The sequence below is a fragment of the Talpa europaea genome, assembly GCF_964194135.1.
Source record: "Talpa europaea genome assembly, chromosome: 7".
Classification (NCBI taxonomy): Eukaryota; Metazoa; Chordata; class Mammalia; order Eulipotyphla; family Talpidae; genus Talpa; species Talpa europaea.
The window spans coordinates 38,184,591-38,205,170 of record NC_140074.1 but is presented as its reverse complement, the minus strand read 5'-3'; the positions used below and the strand labels follow the sequence as shown (position 1 = coordinate 38,205,170).

Genomic DNA, 20,580 nt, shown 5'->3' with positions numbered 1-20,580 from the left:
TCTGAAGAGGCTACATGCTGTGTGGCTCCAACATTGTGACATTTTGGAGAAGACAAAACTACGAACACGGTAAAAAGATCATTGATTGCCAAGAGTTGGGGTGAGAAAAGGATGAACGTGGGGGTATAGAGGATTTTTAGGGCACAGAAACTATGCTGTACAATAGTATAATGGTCGGATTTTGTCATACATTTATCCAAACCCATAGAACATACAATACCTAGAGTGAACCCTCATGTAAACCCTGGACTTTGAGTGAAGATGATGTGTCAATGTCAACTGATCAACTGTAATAAAAATACCACTTTGGTAGGAGACTAATAGTCAGGGATGCTAATTTCTGTATTTTCTGGGCAAATTTGCTGTGAACCTAAAACTGCTCTAAAAAAATAAAATCTATTTAATAATATGGGGTAATATTTTGTATGACTTTTTTTCTGACTATGAAACTCATTTCCCTGGTCAGTCAGTGATCTGGACTGAATGTCCCCTCCAATTCATATATTAAAGACTTTATCCCGTGTGTGATGGTTTTGGAGGTAGGACCTTGGAGAAGTAATTAGGTTTAGATGAGGTCATGAGAGTGGGGCCCCCATGACAGGATTGGTGCCTTTACAAGAAGATGAAGAGACCAGCGCTCTTTCTCCCTACTGTGAAGACAGAGCAAGGAGTTGTCACAAGCCAAGAAGAGAGTCTACCAGACACCAACTCTGCTGGCAGGCATCCAGGATGTCCAGGCTTTCAAAATTAGGAGCAATAAAGGTTTCTGGGGGTAGAGTGACTAACAAATGTCTAGTTCTTTTGGTAAATATGGGCAGTCTCAGGCAGTCACAAGCCATGGGCCCCTACCCCAAACTTCACCACCTTGTGGGATGGTCCAAAGAAAGAAAAATCAGGCCTCCCAGTGGCGCAGGGGTTAAAGTCTCTGTGCTATCAAGCTGCGGCATGACTTCGATTCCCAGCCAGGGAGCTGACCCACATGGCACAGCAGGCCTCTCCTGTCTCGCCTACTGCTCCCGCCACCAGTGTATTTCAGTAGATCCACCTGTTCTGCTCCCCACTGTGTCTCTGGTGAATCCTCTCACCCTTCTGCACCTCTGGTCTACACCCAGTTCTTGTATGCAAAAATAAATAAAAAAGAAATCTTTAAAAAGAAATAAAGAAAAATCTTGGGTCAATTCTGCCAGCCAGACACAGACTCATTAGCAAGTGTGCCCAAAATAGATTGGAATTGCACTCTCAGACACTAGCATGAAAAGTTAAAGCAGCTATGACAAGATGTCCTGGTCTGTCAGATGACAGTCTCACAAAGTGGGGACTAGGTTCCAACTCCTCACTGGCTCAGAGGGAACAGTGAGTATCCATGCTACCTGGAGCCACAGATCTTGAACATCACTTACACCCCAGAGAAAATTTATGTCAATTACCCTTGATGTGAATTAATCAACCCTCTGGTGTAATTTTAATAACTACATTTGAAATGCTTTGTCATCACCTCTGGACTATGGGTTCCCAAGGTGAGTGCTGCCTCCCTGCACACATTCAGTTAAGTAAGCAGATGCTACCACATCACTAATACCTAAGTTTTTCCAAGCATATTAAACCCAAACAAGACTAACAGGGAGATGAATGGCAAACATATCTATATATTGTATTATATATTATAACATACATTGTAATATTTAACTTTTACTTTAACATTGCTTAAAGTCTGAAAATCAAGAACAAAGTTAACAGGTTTCACCAGTACCTTCAGATGCTGCATTACATGGGGCATTCCCTGGGCTGCAGGAAAGCTCCTCCTGACATGTTTCAAGTGATGCCTCAGTTTTGTGTTCCCTCCTCCACTTGCATTGTTGCAGGCCATTCCCCTTCCTCAGGATGGCCGAAACCATCTCTGTGATTGTTCCAGAAGGCTAGAAGCAGACACTACCGGCGTTTGTGGTATGGTGCGACCTGCGGTGGAGGTGAGTAGTAAGGAGCTCTGAAGAGAAAATGAAGGCATCACAGCTGGGGATGGGGGGAGGGGTAATGGCTGCCCACTGTAGCGGGGATCAGAAGCCCAGAAGAAAAAGGGCAGGCCACACCCAGTGGGTAAGACCAGTCCCTTCTCTCCTGGGCCCTGGGGAGGTGCAAACTGGTAGACAGACACTCCTACCCTCGCTTTCAAACACTAGGTTGGGACAAATAAAGCAGAAAAGGAGGGTGGCCAGTAGACTGGGCTATGTGGGAGGTCTGGGGGGTCAAAGAGCCTGGGTGAGGCACAGGACTTGTGACACAGTGAAGATTCTCACAGAGGCTAGGGGCTGGCCCTAGGGCAGTCCCCAGGGTATAGCTGTGAGGCCACAGCCAGAGAAATGGAGACGTCATTGCCACACCTGGGGAATTCAGCGCATGGGGATGGGTGGGTGAGGAGAGAGAAAATGTCATTCTGAGATGCCCTGGCAAGCCTCCTTGGCAAGCACAGCTCCCCCCAGGGAAGTGGCCAGACCCTGGCTGTTTACAGCCCCCCAGCTCTCCCTCATTTCAGGTATGGGTCCACAGGCCTCTTTGTACCCAGCTCAGCACCTCCTAAGCACCTCTGTACCTCCACATTGTCTTTCCCTTCTCTTTCCTGCACCCACCCCAATTCCCTCTCTGCCCCTGTTTATTAGTTTGGAGCCACTGACTCCATGCTTACGTGAGCTGAGCCAGAAGCCTTAGCAACCAGTTTCTCACAGAAGCATGACATGGCAAGCCAGCACTGTTTGGAGGTCAGCCCTTGGGTGTAAACAGCATCAATACACTGAACTTCTGGGTGACCTAGGGCAAGTTACTGAACCTCATCTAAAACATGGGGATAAAAACAGCTCCTTCCGCAGCTCCTCTAAGATATCTCACCATTGGCACAGATCTCAGCCCAGGCTCCCTCTGACCGCTTCACTCATCTGGGCTGTGGTCACAGCTGCCTCCAGTGCTAAAGGCATTGGCTTTTCCTCCATCTGGAGCATCCCCCAGACCCTCAAAGTCAAGTCCAATCCAAATGTCATTTCCTCAAAGAACCCTTCTCTAATCACCCTCTTCCTTCTTAGCACTAATTGCCTATCCATAAAGATTTAACTGATTATTGCTCAGGCCCCACTGGAAGGCAGTTCCACTTTGTCAAACCCTGGCTGAAAGATGGAAGAACAATGAAGAACACAGGGTGCAGGGGTGACGCTTTGGAGATTAAGCTGGCTTGGTGGCTGCCCAGACCTGACCACCACTGCTCCCTTTGTAGATAAGACCCAGACACCTATGCAAAAAGAAATGTTGCACACCCGCCCAAATGGCCAAAGTAAACATTTTTATTCTCCGTTATGCCTTGGTCATTTCTAATTTTACAAGAATGAATAAATGGAATCAACAAGAATGCTTTCCCTCAATGTCTTTCATTACAGTTTGTCACTGAAAAAGTTTCCTGTTTTTCCTAAAGAGTGCACAATTTGAGGGTGACCCAAAATGAGGCTTGACGACTGCGGAACTTCAGAGTTAAACGTCCTGCTTCCATGCCAATTCCTCTCACTGAGCAGCAAAAATCCATATAAAGAGCAGCCCAGCAGATGTAGTCTTCCAATGAGGGAATGAACTCAAAAAGAGCCACAGGGGTGAGGTGAGCAGGGGATCATTAGCCCAGTTTCTGTCCCCGATGGGGCACATGACATGATAGAAGAGGGGGTGTCCAAAGACCGAAAGAGCCTAGCAGAACATCCTCATTCACCCAGGCACTCCCTCAGTCAACAGAAGGGGGCCAGAGATCAGAAACAAATGTTCTCTGGAGTGCCCCTGTTTCTGAAGAGTTCCCAGATGGGGGTCCCAATTCCCAGTCAGGAAGCTATAGGTGAGGAAGGGGGTCTGTCCCTCCAAGTGGCCTTTGCGTTCCAGGGCCCATCTTCCTTCCTTTCTGCTCCTGGGGCCGATGCGGAGCCTGGCCCAGCAGATCACAGGACGGTCTCTCGGATGACACCGATGAGGCTATGTGGCCGCTCAGCCTCTGCACGTCGGGGCCTCCTCTCAGCTCTTGGCCTCCCCACGGTGACGAAGGTGCTCAGGTCTCCACAGCTCTGCAGGTGCAGCAGGCCAGGCTGTCTCCTCGTGGGCAGCATGTGGGCCCTGGAAGTGCTGGGCTGCATGGGGGCCATTATCTTTGGGAGAATAAAGAGGGTCGGGTGGTTAGACTTCACCAGATGTGGGCCTCAGACCTGGTGCTTTCCCAAAGTGGAACTCACTTGGCATTGTAGATACCTTAAACATATTGCTTCTTTCCTAAGTTCTCAAAGAAATTCCCCAATTTTTCTACCTTTTCAAATGTAGACCTGCCAAACTTCATGGAACTGTCTAGTCCAACTTCTTGCTTTAATAGTTAACATTCTTCCCGTACATTTTTCCAGCCTTCCTGTGGCCTAAGCCAGTGACTCGCCCTGTGTCTGCACAGCGCCGGCTGGGAGGGGAGTCTGAACAAAGCATGGATTCCCAGAGCTCCCCCCACAGCCATTCTGACATGGGGCCTGGAATGGGGCTCCAGCATCTGCATTTTTAACAAAAATCCAGGTGAATGTGATGTACTTAAAAATTTGGTAACTACTGGTATGGGATCCAGTTTATAAAATGTCAACTAAAGCCAAACATACTTCTAGTTCATCTGATAATCCTACAATAAAAAAATAACAAACGACATAAAAATTAAGCCATTTTATTTGTAAAAACCTTTAAGAATGGTTCTACAGCTATATCTATTTCTATTTTATTTGCAATATAGCACATGAAAGTATATCATAGCATTACTTACTTAGCAAAAATAAGGAAAATTCCTCACTTAACTGGAACTGATGATGGAAAAACTCTCCAGCACATACTATTTTTTAAAAAGCACAATGACATCTATATGACCTATAATACTGTTTGCACCTTGGGAAAAACTCTTTATTACCATCCAATACCACAAAACAAGTATTGGGATGACTTTGTTTAATTAGTACCATTTTGAGATTTTATGGTCATTAAAAGGTTAATCTCTCCTGCCCCTCCGCCGCCATGGAAATTAAGTTTTGCTAACACGCTATTATTATATTTGTCTTAAAGGTCTTATTATCTGATTCAAAAGAAAATTACAACATTTATAGATATTGACTATTGTTGACATGTTAGGTTAGGACAAGTGGTTTGACACTTGTACAAACAAATTTAAAAAATGGATCTAAGAATGCATTCCGGTAATACTAAAGTGAAAATGTGCGAAGCTGCACAGAGTCACAAATAAAAGCTCCCCTTTCCCTTGACCTTCTCTCTGGGAAGGATACAGCATTATGATACCTGGAAGACCCCTGCTGATGGCCAAGTCTATTCCAACAAACCCAGTACCTGAACTTTCATCCAGTCTGGACACAAATGCCTACCAAACATGTAATGATAGCATCAGTTGAACTGTAAGTGCTTGTTCTTTTTCACCACAGCAATTTTCCAATGAGTAAGACTCGGCAGAAAATCCAGATGAACTGCTTGGTGGGTGCTCCAGCTCTGACCTCACCTGGCTTGGCAGCCTTGAGAATGCTCCAAATACTTGCTCCCATTTATCAAGCTTTTAGGACTGGACAGAAGAAAGAAGGTAGGGAGCGACATCTGGTGTAGACCAAGGACATGAGGATGTAACGATCAGATGCACAGGCTACTAACTGGAGCCTGACCCAGGCCTACTGGCTGCTCCCTGTCATAGAAAGCAGACAAGAGAGCCCATGGTTCATGGCCCTCTTCATGCAAGTAATCACTCTTCTGCAATCTGTAATCCCTGAAGGACTGGGAGAGAATTTTGCTTCTGGCTACTATAAGCACAGGTCAGAAGGTGCAAAGGGGGGACAGAAAGGATAGTGAGAAGAGTCACTCTGTCTTAAAAACTTACCTAGGATCCTGTAAGTGGAAATGGCCCTGAGAATCAGCCCAACTCAAGAAGCATTCGCTGGACACCTAGTGCACACTGGGACAGCAAAGTGACACCTGCAAGCCTTCGTACAGACGCCTATGCCAACTACCCCACATGTATGACGTAATGGAATAAATGCCTAAAAGGCAAGCACTTTTCAGTGAGGTGGATAATGAAAGCCCACCTCCAGTTCTCATCAAAGGAAGTCCTATCTATTCAGAGACACAGGGGAGAGCACGCCCCATCCAACCTTTCACTTCAAATGTGAGTATCTTGACCCTTCAATGGATTATGTTACATGCTCAATTTTATCTCTTCACTCGGATGACTTTGGTTTATGGCACTGCCTTGTAATTTTCAAAGGAAAAGGTGTTTGTTCCTTTAAGTCCTATCAGCTTAGGTATCTTGCCAAACTTTTCATGGGCATGTGAACAGCTCCCAGAACCTTGCCAGTATTAAAATTCTTGTATGTCCACCATTATCAAAAGGCTAAAAAACATCAGCCATCTCAACACTTTCACCTTAGAAACCAAACGCTGACTGTGCTCCACACCACCACGCCCTTGCTTTTACGCCCAACCTGCACACTTTTCTTTTTCTAGGCAAGCTTCCACATCCCTGAAAAATTGGTTTCTCTTCTTTTGGGTCAAGAACACTGTGGAAAAGTCACCACAACTGAAAGTAAAGTGTTCCAGCTTCCTTTCCCTTACTCTGCAGCCCTCCTAACCCCATGTCCCTTGAAGCAGTGACCAAGAACTTAGTGTGCCTTGGACAGGAAATCAGCTGTCTGCTTCAGCTGCCATGGAAATGAGTGATCTGACTCATGCCTGATGTTAATAATAAAACTACCTGCTCTAGGAAACTGGCACTTGTGATCGCTTCCTCCATGTGCTCCTCGTCGGACTTCAAAACGGATTTAATGTTTTCGACAAGTTCGTGGATGTCGGGGGTCATGCTGCAGGAGGACTGCTCCAGGAACCTGGCCACCAGCATCTTGGTGTCAATGTAAGATTTGTAATCTACTAATGACCTCGGTCTGCTTCGCGAAGCTCTGGACCGCAAGCCTCTCCTCAGGGTCACTGAAGCCAGATCCAGTCTTCCTTCTGTCTGAGTTGCTGCTTCACAGCTGAGCACAGGGGTGGCTGTGGACAGAAACAAACGACACATCCCATTGGCCAAGACCTGTGAATACACACCTGTCCTGAACAGCACAGGCCACTGAACTCAACGTGGAAAGCATCTGAAATACTGATAGCCATGCAGACTTTGCTTTTTATCTTGAAGGAAACGGAAAAAAAAACCCAACTATGATACAAAAATTATTCTCTATAGTTCCAATAGGATGAATCCTAAAACATTTTACTGTGCCACGTAAAACACAACTCCTCAGATCAGGACAGATGACAGAGAAGAGCATCCAGAATGCAGACTGTAATGGAGCAACAGTTTCACGGCGTAATGACAAATAGATGGGGATGAATGGTGCAAGCAGAAAAAATATGGTTGACCAAGAAAGAATGTCCCCAGGGTGGAGAATGAGGGAGTTATTTAAAGAGAGGGACTGAGGAGAAGCAAGACTTGTGCAATAAATGGAATGTTCTGTTCACTTTGACTGTACCTTTGCCCTAAACATCCTCAAGGGCATTGTACTGACTCATATTATCGATGCTCAGACCATGGCTGGGAGGTAGCTGTTATGACTATTACAGAAAGAACTATCTAGGTGCAGAAAAATTACACGTCACTCCAGAAGTCAACTGAGGCCTGGGAAATCCACAGGGTAATGAGCAGGCTCTAATTCCCAGGATCACCTACATCGGCAAGGGCGTAAATACAGGCAGAACATTCCTGAACCATCAGGTAGGTAAAGTGTTCATAAGCCAGCCAGCAGCTTTCAGTGTGCACAACACTGGAGATTTCAGTCTGCAAAGGCCTGATAAGCAGGAATTTAGATATTCAAGGGAGACAGGAAAAGGGGTGAGAGAACAGGTGGAGGGAGGAGAGCATTCTTTTTCCTCTGGAGAAACGAAGGCTTGAGGAGCTTTAGACAGGGGTTGGCGGCGGCCATGTGCATGTCCCAGCGAGCCGGAGTCTTCCAGAAACACTGACTATAGACACTCATGTGTGAGGACAGAGTCAGGGGCTACCCTCAGTCATTTGAAGGCAAGCTGGTTCCTCCCATGATAGAAGGCTCCAGGTAAACACAGGCCACTCTGGCCCCTGCAGCACTGCAAAATGGGAGGGGGTTCTGGAAAGACCTCACTAAGCTGTGTAGACAACTATGGTCCGGTGAAGCCTTCAGGGGGCCAGCTTGAGTCCTCAATTTGCCAGAAAGAGCAGAGGAGACCCATGGTGAAGACAGGCCTAGGGGTCTGAGGGGCCATGCTGCCGGCCTGGGTTGCAGAGGCACACTCGTCCCAAGCAGGACTCCTCCCCATTCAGAAGCTGCTGTCGAGACAAGAGGAGTGTTCTCTCTGGTTCCCACACGGTCAGTCCAGAGCTGCGGCAAACAACACAGGCTGTCAGGGACACAATGAGACTAACAAGGGGGAGACGCAGGGCTGGGGGAGCAAGGTGAAAGGGCTTGCAAAGTGGTATTTGCCTAGAGCTTAAGGAGCACACAGGCCACTTGTTAGAACAGGTCACCAACAGAAACCTGTGCTGGTGGGTTTCCAGAAGATTTTCATATTCTTCCTATTTCCTTTATGTTTTACAATTTTCTACAATGAAGAGATATTTGGAGATGTTCAGATATTGATATATTTAGAAAAAAGGCTCAATGTTACTTAAATTTTTTTGGTTTAAATAATTTGAATAACGTCCGTACTCAAACTCAGAACAGGGAGGCAAGAGTTTCACTCTATCCGACATTCTTATAAAGGTCAGATTTAAATAATTCAATCTACTCAGACACAATATAAAAAGCTAAAGTTAAATGACAGAAAAGGGGTTTAAAAAAAACCACCACCACACCTCCTTGCCCTGTCCCTGTGTGCTTATTCCCACAGGATCATGGGCATCTAGGAATCAGGACCAGGTGTGCATTATTTTCTTCATGTCATACCTAGCATGGTATATGTGCAGCTATCAGCTTTGGAGGAGGATGATCTAAAAAGAAGAAACCCTACCAGCCTTAAAAGCTACAGGGAGGGGGCCTCCCCAGTGGTGTAGAGGTTGAGCGCTCGGCTGCGAAACTGCCCACAGCCTCGGCAGCACCATGTTCAATCCCTGGTCGCCAGCGAGGGTCCCAACATGGTGCGCAGACCTCTCCTGCCGCGCCTGCTGCTTCCCTTAGCAGTGTACTTCGTCAGTCTGCCTGTTCTGCTCCCTGCTCTGGCTCTGGTGAATTCTCTCACCCTCCTGCGCTTCTGACTGTACCCAGTGCTTGTATAAATAAATTAAAAAAAAAAAAAAGTTAAAAAAAAAAAAGCTACAGGGAGATACAGGGAGGTACATTCTTAACTAGCATATAGAACTTGTTTTTCCAAGACCTCCCTGTCTCTCCAAGCTATCTCTTGCACGGCAGGGCCTGGGGCTGAGCAGGATGGCCTGCTTTCACCTGGCACCTTTAAGCAAAGATGCAGGATGCTGTGTGACGAGCTCAGGGAGAGACTTCACCTCTCTCCGAGGAATGGTGGAGCACAGGGTCGCTCTTCGATCTCGTCCTCAGGGGCCGCAGGGCTCTCCGGCTTCTCATTGGGGGAGGCTGGCTTGAGTTGGGTGTTGATATGGATGAACTTTCTTCTCCAGGTGCATTAGGGATGTCTCCACCTGATTTTTGTTTTTTTTTAAAGAGAAACAAATTATTTCACCAGTTGCAACCTTCAAAACATTGGGCAGGAAACACCTGCTAGCCCAAACCTGCCAGAGGCAAGGGTAACACAGTCAGCTAGCAGCATTTGCTTAGGTTGCTGGCCCGGGAGTTGTATGTCCCAGACTACGGGAAACCCTGCCTCTCCAAACCACCCGCCACACCTAAAACAAACCAACAAAAACTCTAAGTCCAAGAGCAAAATAAAGAAGCTGTGCCAAAACGTCAGTTTTTTCTAAAGGTGCTTAGAATCTTCTCCAGTGAAGTCTCTGGTGCGGCACTGAAAGCAGCTAGCCATTTCAGAGTTACTGACAATTCAGGACCAGCCTTGTTGGGGAGGACCCGTGCATCTAAGAACTGGGGGCCTCTGACCAAAATGCAGGCCGCAGAGGGATCTGCAGGCAGGGCTGTGAAACATCCAGAAAGCTGGGGCCATGGTGTTATAAATCAGCAAAAACACTAGAATGGAATGACTTCTACTTAGGAAAATACAATCACACTATTTGTGAGCCCAAGCGCTATTCTGGAAAACTTTCTGAAGTAACAGAATTATAAACACATTTGGGGAACAACACTGCTGCATAATTCAAATTACAATAGAAGCTGCACAAGACAGAGCCCCGTCCTTCATGGTGCCACTGAAAAATCACCTTCATCTAAAATAGCTAAAAGTTGATCCATTATTTATTATCATTTGCAGCTTTGTCCTGGAGGACAACTCCCTGGGCCATCTAAAACCTCTTCAAAGAGAGAAAGCTGTAACAATATTCCCTTAAATTACAAGGCTTAATGTAAGCTGACTCTGGTATTTAATGCAGGCCGGAAATCAGAATTCACTACAGGTTAAGGCAGCATGACTCCGGCCCTAGGTTATAAATAACAATCTCACAGCAAATCACCCTACAATAAACAAAACTTTTTTTCCTACCAGAAAGACTCATCTTATTTTAACAGGAGAAGGAAAATCAGATTGGAAAACACAGCAATGCTGAACTGAACTCTGTAATCCATTTCATAAGTCCTTAAGTATACTCCAGTTATTCATGAAAGCCTCTAAGGATGTCTTTATTGCTTTTCCACATATTATCTCCCACTTGCAAATACTAATAGCTGATATGTTTGTACCTGTAAAGAAGGCTGTAGCTTGAACTATTTGCTCCAAGAATACCTGACCTCCAACAAAATATCATACAGATCATTTATTTTATCATGTTTTAGTCTACTGAGTCATGATGATGTGCTTATTACCTTGAGTCACCGGTGTGCAGATCAGTTCCAATGGGCTGGAAGCAGCTTCTGATCCTTCTGCCACTTGGAATCCAGATCCCTGCATCACAAGAGAAAAGAGGATTATTTGTTGATATTCAATGAAACCTTCACCTGGACACCAGCAAACTTCTTAAAAAGAGCTACAGGGCCAGTATCCCTGTTACTCCCTCTCCAGCATGCTGCTTTCCCTACTTGCCATCAATGTTCTAAAGAAGCTCTTAGGCCAGTACCTGCTGCCGGTCCGTCTGGCTCACCACAGCTTCATAGGGAGGCGGGGGGTCCAGAGGACAGAACACTTCTACACCTTTGATTCTCGCTCCGTAGATGTGCGGCAGTGGAATAACATCAGGACCAACCATCCTAGGAAAAGCACACTGACATCAGAAATTCTACAGACTGGTCACCTGATGGTAGTGGCTTCTGCATACTGGCCTTTGCCTCCAAAGGGTTAGCCACTGACAGAAGGGAAAACACAGTCTCCTGGGCCAGGAGAGGGAGAATAACCCAAGCTGCTTTCTGATGAAGCAGCCAGAGTTCCTTCGGCAAGTGATAAACATACAAGTGCAAAACCATCATTTCATTTAAATCTACTAGTCATAACATAAACATTAATCCTTATAGACAGAAAGCAGATTAGCAGTTGCCAGTAGCTGAGGGAAGAGACAAATGGGGGTGACTGCTTAATGTCCATGGGTTCTCCCAGGAGCTGAGGAAAATGCTTTAGAACTAGATGAAGGTGAGGGCTACAAGATTATTGTCAATGTAACAAATTCCTCTGAATAGTATACTCTCAAATGGTTCATTTCATGTTACGGGAATCTCTCTTTAATTAAATAAAGAATAATCTCTTGCCTGGGTTTCCCTAAAGTCTTGTAGAATGTCATGGTAGACATTCATCGTCTACCATAATGCCATAATGTCATGGTAGAAAATTACTCCTTGTTAAAGAAATATTTACTTGAAAGGATGGATTTTTCCCAAGAAATGAACATCAGAGCTCAGAGACAAAGCAGCACCTGCCAGCAGAATCTGCCAGCAGAGTGAGTTCCTAAAGTCCTTCAACAAACGCAAAGCACTTGCCAGAACAGTGGGTTCTGTCCGTTAGTGAGGGATCCTTCAGAGCAGAAAAAATAAAGTAGAAGTCACAAGATTTTCTGCCACTGTTCATAAAACATTACACACACTCTCACACAATCTGGATAATAAAGTGTCTTAATTTAAAAATAATAGTTAAAAATACATGGAAGACCAAAAAAGAAAAAGAAAATAAAACCTCTCTCAGCTTTTTCTTTATCTTTGTTCTGAAACAAAACTCTGATCCCTGGCTTGACCTAAAAGGGAAGGGAAACACCTAGTGCAGCAATAACAGCACTTAGTGCCTAACAGGGTGCAGTATGGAGAGACCCCTGCAGGGTGACTAGTAGGGATCCTGGCAAAAGTTATCAAGAAAGGAATATTCTTCTCTTACAGCAGGACTTGCCCCGGGTTGCACTCCAACTGTCTCATCTAGCCAAAGCTATTTAAGATCTGTTATTACCAGGTAACTCCAGGAATCCAGATCCTTTCTAGACCTAATAGAAGACTTTCCTTACCAGCAAAGACAGCAGTTTTATTCAATAAGCGCTAGGGACTCCTGTTCCCTCCAGAGGGCGAGTCTACAATCCTTAATTACCACAACCCCCATAAGCCATTGTCCTAACACTTACATAGCCCTATATTTCCCCTTAGCCAACTCCCCATAAATTTCTTCTCTGCTTTGTCCCTACCTAGGGAGCAAATACCCCTACCCTGTTTGGTTTCCTGTTAGTTCTAGTGGCTTTTGCATAATTTATACCCCCAACCCAGATGCTACCTATATGTCCACAAAGAAGAGAGGGCTTGCTCAGAGCCAAGAGGTGAGGAGAAAGGATTTCTGCTCTAGATTATAAAGTACTATAGAATCTCAAGAAGGAAAATCAGGGGTATGCAAGGGCACAATGAATCTAAACTGACTGCAAACTGAATGGCTTCTATGGTGGTTATTCCAATGACCAGTGAAGCTTCATTTTGATGAAAGATGTTGCTGGAGTTGATGCATAAGTGTCTTTCCTAATGAGCAACTTCTTCTTTTATCTCTACAGTGCAATAAAGAACCCTTGGAGGGAAAGAGATCTGCTATCTCCTGCCAGGTTCAGTCCCAATGCCGTATGGCTCTCTACCATAACTATAGCATAGAATCACCTCAAAGGTTTTAAACGATGAGGGCTCCTGGCTCCCCCTCTAGAAGTTCTGCTATCTTTGCTTGTGGTGGGGCCCAGGCATATTGCCAGTGCTCCCAAGTGATTCCAGCACTGCCAGGACTGAGTACCACCGCGTAAGGAAAGGAATGATGGTGGCTGAAATTAAAACCCTATTTTTCTGGAAAATATGATCAAATTTTTGTTAAGAAAGAGAGTCTTTAGAAAACTGCTGCCTGATAAGGTGGAGATGAATAGCTAAATGTTTCTTAAGAGTAAGACATATGCCAAGAACATTTTAAACTGTGAAACTGACAACGGAAGTCTAAGCTTTTATTTTTAGAAATATCTTTAATGCTCATTGTGTCTTAGATGTCCCCTTAGCAGCCATGTGACAATGCACAAGTAAGGAAACTGAGGCTCAGAAATAGTAAAAGCTCCACCCAGAGTCTCCCCTTTAGAGACACTGGAGTATGAACTCAATTTTTTCACAGTTTCCAAGAACACTTCACTGGGAGAGGGTGTGAAAGCAACGATACCCTTGGAAGAAAGAAGACACGATTTGACCTAAAATACATACCTAGAGCACTAGGTCCTATCTTCAGTGGGTAAACACCCTATTTTCCTGAAATGATACCAATATAGAGTGTAGTCCATTTCCTTTTAAAAATGGTTCCATTTACCAGAGACACTTTTCGGGGGGTGGGGGGCGGGAGGGGAAGGATTGGGGTCAGAATGGGGCGTTTGCAATTGTATGGGGGAATATAAAAATAAAATTTATTATTTAAAAAAATAAAATAAAATAAAAATGGTTCCATTTATTTACCCTTAGATACATATTCTTTCAAAGGTATTTTAACATTTGACCAGCTTTGCTACATTCTCTTTATAGATGCCAGTTTATTTAACCCCAATTGCTCCTTGTCTTTCTTGTAAGTAGGCAGGCCAAAATATGAACGGAATATTAATTTTGTTACTATTTCCACAACCATTTATATTGAGTTTTCATACAATAGCGGCTTCCCATTTCCTGTAAGGTATTATAACCTCTCAGAAGAGATTTATCTAACTCCTATAAATACAACCACTTCAAGCATTGCTATCTCCTTGAGAAAGGGCTTCTCAAGTTACAGTCATCAAAAGAAGCCTGACTGCAGGCAAGATGGGCTATCAGGAGGGGGAGAGGGAAGGCAAATGAGAGAGATGAGAACAGGGTGGGGATGAGAGCACAATGGACTATGATGGAGGATGGTGGGTGCTTCGGTGGTGAGACAGCTTCTGTGACCACACCTGAGGGGAGAAATCCTATACTGTCAAAATATTAACAAGAACGTAAAACAATGGCACTTCATTTAAAAAAAAAAAGGGTTATCTTTTCTGTGATGGATTTGTAAGTGCAGGAGGGGGCTGCACTTACGACTACTCCAGGAGTCCCCCATTCTCAGAAACTGACTAGAGTGAGCAGTCAAGAACACATCTGTAGCTGGACCTGGTTCTCCTAATGGGGTTGTTACATGTTACATAAACCTGAAGATTGAGGGAGTGGGAAGCAGGATGACCTGGGCATTTCTTAAAGGTGAAGACACCTTAAGCCTACATATTAAGCCTACACCTTAAGCCTACATATTTCCTTCCCTAATAGATTTCAAAACCAAACTCAAGTAGCTGAACAGTGCTCAGCTGGGGGGTTGAGCTCCCCAGACATTCACATATAGCAATCCTCCCAGCATGTACCACAGAAAGGGCATAGCTTTTGGGCCTCCCTGGTGGTGCAAGGGGTTAAATCTCAGCACTGTGAAGCTATCGGCAGCCACTGCAGCATGAGTTCAATCCCTGGCCAGGGAGCTACCCACATGGTGCAGCAGACCTCTCCTGACTCGCCTGCTGCTCCCCTCAGCAGTGTATTTCAGTGGATCTACCTGTTCTGCTCCCCACTCTGTCTCTGGTGAGTGCTCTCACCTACCCCCCAACCCCACCTCTGGACTATACTCCAGCTCTTGTATGCATACTCCGGGCACAGCTTTTCCAGTACTCAGAGGAGGGTCATTCTTTGGTCAACAGCATATTAATTGCTGCATCACCCTTGGATAAGTTTTCAGAGTCTATTTGTAACATCAAAGGAGAACATGTTTTGCATGATCTGTTTGGGTTCTTATTTATCTTCAGTGCTCATGATGGGTGTTCTCATGGAGGAGCAGACAAGAGAAAGGAAGGAGAGTATAAGGCAGGTGGGAGGGGGCGGCTGCCAGGCACACTGCTGGACAGCACGACTCCTAACCCTCATGAGTCACTTTCCCTTTCTGCTACTGCAGGAAATTAAATCTGTCTGTTGCCTCTTGTGTCACGCTAGCACACAACCTCAGAGAGCCAAGGGAGTCTTCTTAAAGAGGCCATCTCTCTTCCCAACCGTGAAATTTAACAGACATTTTTATTGTCCTCCAACAAGCCCTCTTTAGACAGCAGACTGGACTACATTTTACTACATGGCCTGAGGTACACAAAGAATATGTGTTTTGCTCTATATCTCTCTAGCCTGCAGTTCTTGCCTCATTTCCCACAAGATTAGGACTCCAGGCCGTTTGTCCACCCAGCTTTGTGGTCTTCTTGCCCTCCACGTTGGTGGGAGGCTGAGGATGGGGTGAAGGTATGACCATATATGAGGTAAAAGTCAGAAAGACAACTCACTGAAAAGAACATTAATAGCATCTGGGTGGTAGTTCCCACTACTGACCTGTTTCAAAATCATATAAGATTGCCCTGTGCACTAAAAATGGGTTTCCAAAAATGCCAAGCCTGGCACCAAATTTGTTTGACGACTTTCCTCGTATACTACAAGGATTAAAAAATAGAAAATCCTGGCCCTCAAAATACCGAGCTAAAGTTACTAGGCTTTCTGTAGAATTTGGTGATTTTCTTTTGGAAGTTTAAATGCAGATTTGCTATCATTTAAATTCAGTTAAAAATCACTGCATCCAAGAAGGCAAGTCTGACGGGCTGACTCTTCCTTCAAGCTCCCTGAAGTCCACTCACCATTCGGTTAGGTGGTCCTCCTCTATATACTTAAAAATCTCTCTTCTGAGTACTACTGTGATCCTTCCAATACCTGTTTTTAACTACCTAGATTGTGAGCTCCTTGCTAGGGGGAGAAGGCAAGTCTAACTCATTTTAAATTTCAATAATCCAGCACAGGGGGACTAGTAAACAGCAGAGGATTATTAAATGTTTGTTGAATGAATAAATTAAGTCATTATTTACAGAAGTATAATTCTAAAAGTTGCTAACAACTGGACAAACACATTTCATCCTACAAATAATAATTCCTGAGATTTTGAAAAATGATCAAATTTTGAGATGAATTTGCAAAGGAAAACAAGCATTTGCCTTTTTATTTTTTTTAGGCCAGGGAGATGTAATTAATAATTAATCTTTTTTTAATGGCTGGGAAAGATTTCATGATTTGGGGACTTGGTGATGGTGTCATAATGAACATTGATTTGGCCAAACAGACCATTTCCAGGGCAACAGCAACTCTCAATCATGTCAAATTACAGCAGTTATCTCACTAGTGTCAATTTTCTCTAGGAAGCTAATTGAAATCGAAAAATTATATCCTTAGGTCAAGGATTGACTCTTCTTTGGTTTCATGCAGCTTACCAGCCCAAAAAAAAAGAAAGAAAGAAAGAAAGAAAGAGAGAGAGAGAGAGAGAGAGAGAGAGAGAGAGAGAGAGAGAGAGAGAGAGAAAAAGAGAGAAAGAGAGAAAGAGAGAAAGAGAGAAAGAGAGAAAGAGAGAAAGAGAGAAAGAGAGAAAGAGAGAAAGAGAGAAAGAGAGAAAGAGAGAAAGAGAGAAAGAGAGAAGAGGAGAGAAAGAGAGAAAGAGAGAAAGAGAGAAAGAGAGAAAGAGAGAAAGAGAGAAAGAGAGAAAGAGAGAAAGAGAGAAAGAGAGAAAGAGAGAAAGAGAGAAAGAGAGAGAAAGAGAGAAAGAGAGAAAGAGAGAAAGAGAGAAAGAGAGAAAGAAAGAAAGAAAGAAAGAAAGAAAGAAAGAAAGAAAGAAAGAAAGAAAGAAAGAAAGAAAGAAAGAAAGAAAGAAAGAAAGAAAGAAAGAAAGAACCCAAGGAAAGAGAACAGAAAATCCTTTAAAATTACACAGTCCTTCAGATTTCTGAGAGAAGTCAGAGTTCCTGCTGTCGGTTCTGGAGACCGCTCTCCAAACCTGAGAGCACCCCACCGAGAACAGGGGAGTTGAGGAGGATACCTGCGGTTCATCCGGGGCGTACATGAGTAAAACGTGGCGAAATAGGAAGGGGGCGGCGCCGGTGGCACGAAGTCATCAGGGTCTGGGAGACGACCATGCTCTTCCACTTCTTCGACAGAAATCTGGGATTCATCCTAATTAAACAGCACCTCATTTAGTCAACAGTCTTCACCACAAAGGCTCAGGGAGAAAAGCAAAGAATAACACAAAAGGCCCAGGGCAATTTCAGAGAAACACAGCGGTGGCAACACCTGCACGGACTTACAGTGCAGGATCTTCTGGCTGCAAAGATCTGGAGGTAGCGGAGGGCAGCTGCCACCAAGCAGACAGTGGTGGTCAGGGCATTCAAGGCACACAGGGCAAAAAGGACTTTCTGGAACAAGGAAACAATGGTGCCACTGAGTACTTCAAAGCAGATGATCAGACTGCATAAGCCTTTTTGGAATAACAGTACTATCCCAATAAGACAATTCTCCCGAGAAAATGCATACACGGCACTTAGATGATGTTTGGGTCACGGTAAGAGCCCAATAAATGTTTTCCATCATGGCTCTCATGCAATAGGGTGTACTTAATTTCTAAAACCTTTCTTAGAGGCTTCCTGGTCTTACAATATTTCTCTTGTGCAAGTATCAGACACTCTTCGGAAAGCTATGAGTTACTTTTCTGAAGTTGGTGCCCCCAGTGATAGCAATTGCCAGCCTTTGCCCTCTCAGAGCCTCCTACCAGGACAGCATGCTGCTTAATCTGTGACCACTCATTCTATTTCAGGAGTAACCAGCAGAGCTGCCCAGGCACCCTACTAGGAAAAGGCAGGGGGGCAGGCCGGAGAGAGTGTAAATAGGGCTTCTCTAAAAACACAGTTCAAAATAGCAGCAAAGGCAATGCCAAAGCTTTCTATTGCAATAGTCCTGGCTCCTTAGAAGGGTTTCCCCTAAGCTAAGTCTTGGCTCAGAAATTTTGGGGGTGACTCAGCTACCAAAAATCAAGAAACCAAAGAAGACAGTCATTTTTACATCCTGCATAATCCAGAGAGCTGGCAGCTTCTCTCTACTTAAACATTCTTCCTCCCCACCCCAGACCAAAACCTAAAATAAAAACCTAAAGAAAGCCATCAATGTTCATCAGCTGATCTTGTCACTCACTGGGCTAATGGCACTTAAGTCTAAATATAATTTTTATCCAATTTCCCAATAAAAGTTAGTTTTGTATTTCTCTTCCACTGGGATAATTTGTTTTTAGTCTCTTGTGTATTATAGTTGCTGCCTATGAACAAGGGGTAATGTGATCGAATTTCTCTTATATTTCTGTGTCACGGAGCAGCAGTGCTCAACTACCCACATGTCTCACTGAAGTCAACAAAGGAGTGTCAGAACAATAATAAATGGGCCTGTGATTTAAAGGTTTTGCTAAAATCTGCATAGTGTATGCTATATCCTATGTGTATATACATGTATTTGGATGTATATGTACGTGTAAAAATGCACACACACACACACACTCTTATAATTTTTTCACTATTCTATAATTCTTGAACACAAAGTCATCCACTCATAAATTACAAGACACACAATAATCTGCACTCAATAATGTCTCTGGGCCACTGATAAGGGGTCACTTGTATTTGCTTTATTATTTTTTTGGCAGCATAACTGGTTGAGGGAAGTAACAGATTAGGACTATTTCAAGTAACTGCTTTCTTTGAGAGTTCTGTGGTGTATTTGTTGAGGGGGTGGAATGGAATCCATTCAACGTACCTTAAGCAGAAGGTGAACAGCACTACAAGGCTGAACAGGAAAGAGCTTCAAGGCATTTTCTTTGTCTGTACACTTGGCTGGTTGAAATTCTTCACAACAGAAACAAATCTTGCCTTCACCTAAGTCTACCTGAATGGGTAAAAAGCAGAAAAATAACTTAATTATTAAGAAAAATACACAAACTATACCTTGGCGGACCAATCCTACAGAACGAGATAGGGTTGGGAGCTATGGGAACATGTCAGCCAGAGTCTGTATCAGTCAGGATAGTTAGGGTATGCTCTGGTAACAACTAGTCCCAAATTTCAGTGGCTTAACCAACCAAGGTTTTGAATATGCTACACGTCGAGGGCAGGTGAGAAAAGGGCGCTACTCATCACTTTCCCTCAGGGACCCAAGTGGATGGAGCAACCACAATCTCAAAATTGATGGCCCTCCAGAGAGACTGGAGGGCACGTGATGCATGGCACACTGGCACATAAGGGAGAATGTATAATACCCACTGAAATTTGAATTCAGGTTTAGAGACTCAACAACAACAAAGAAAATAATCCAGTCAAAAAATGGGCAGAAGAGCTAAAAAGAAACTTCTCTGAAGAGGAAATGCAAATGGCCAGCAGGCATATGAAAAAATGTTCAACATCACTTGTAATCAGGGAAATGCAAATCAAAACTACCATGAGATACCATCTTACACCAGTGAGAATGGCACATATTAAAAAAACTAGCAACAACAAATGTTGGCGAGGGTGTGGAGAAAAAGGAACTCTTCTGCACTGTTGGTGGGAGTGCAAACTGGTCCAACCACTGTGGAGAGCTGTGTGGAGATTTCTGGACCTACTAAACATAGAGCTTCCATATGATCCAGCAATTCCACTCCTAGGTATTTACCCAAAGGACACAGAAACATCAATTCCAAAGAACACCTGCACCCCTATGTTTATAGCAGCACTATTTACAATAGCTAAGCTTTGGAAACAGCCCAAATGCCCAAAAATAGATGACTGGATCAAGAAGATGTGGTACATATACACCATGGAATATTACTCAGCATTCAAAAAAGATAAACACATGCAATTTGCAGCAACATGGATGGCGCTGGAAGGGATCATGCTCAGCGAAATAAGCCAGAAAGAAAAAGAAAAATACCGGATGGTCTCACTCATAGCAGGAATCTAGAAAACTTAAATAAGGGACCAGGAAAATGAATAACTATAAGAAAGTGAAAATCAAAATCAACAGAAAACTATGAACCAGAGACACTTTTGGGGGGGGGGTGGAGGGAGGGGAGGGATTGGGGTCAAAATGGGGGGGTTGAAATTGTATGGGGAATATAAAA

General features: G+C 44.1%; 1 protein-coding gene across 1 annotated transcript in view; it reads right to left on the bottom strand.

The window, feature by feature from the left end:
* Window positions 1-3,959: 3,959 nt before the first annotated feature.
* ENTREP1 (endosomal transmembrane epsin interactor 1) overlaps window positions 3,960-20,580 on the bottom strand; it is a gene marked incomplete at both ends in the record, with an annotated part of 62,161 nt that continues 45,540 nt past the window's right edge. The window contains 8 exons of the mRNA XM_084236960.1: window positions 3,960-4,163; window positions 6,785-7,077; window positions 9,554-9,706; window positions 10,995-11,073; window positions 11,246-11,375; window positions 17,485-17,618; window positions 17,750-17,857; window positions 19,242-19,370. Coding sequence (XP_084093086.1) covers window positions 3,960-4,163; window positions 6,785-7,077; window positions 9,554-9,706; window positions 10,995-11,073; window positions 11,246-11,375; window positions 17,485-17,618; window positions 17,750-17,857; window positions 19,242-19,370 — 1,230 coding nt within the window. The remainder of the gene's footprint in view (window positions 4,164-6,784; window positions 7,078-9,553; window positions 9,707-10,994; window positions 11,074-11,245; window positions 11,376-17,484; window positions 17,619-17,749; window positions 17,858-19,241; window positions 19,371-20,580) is intronic.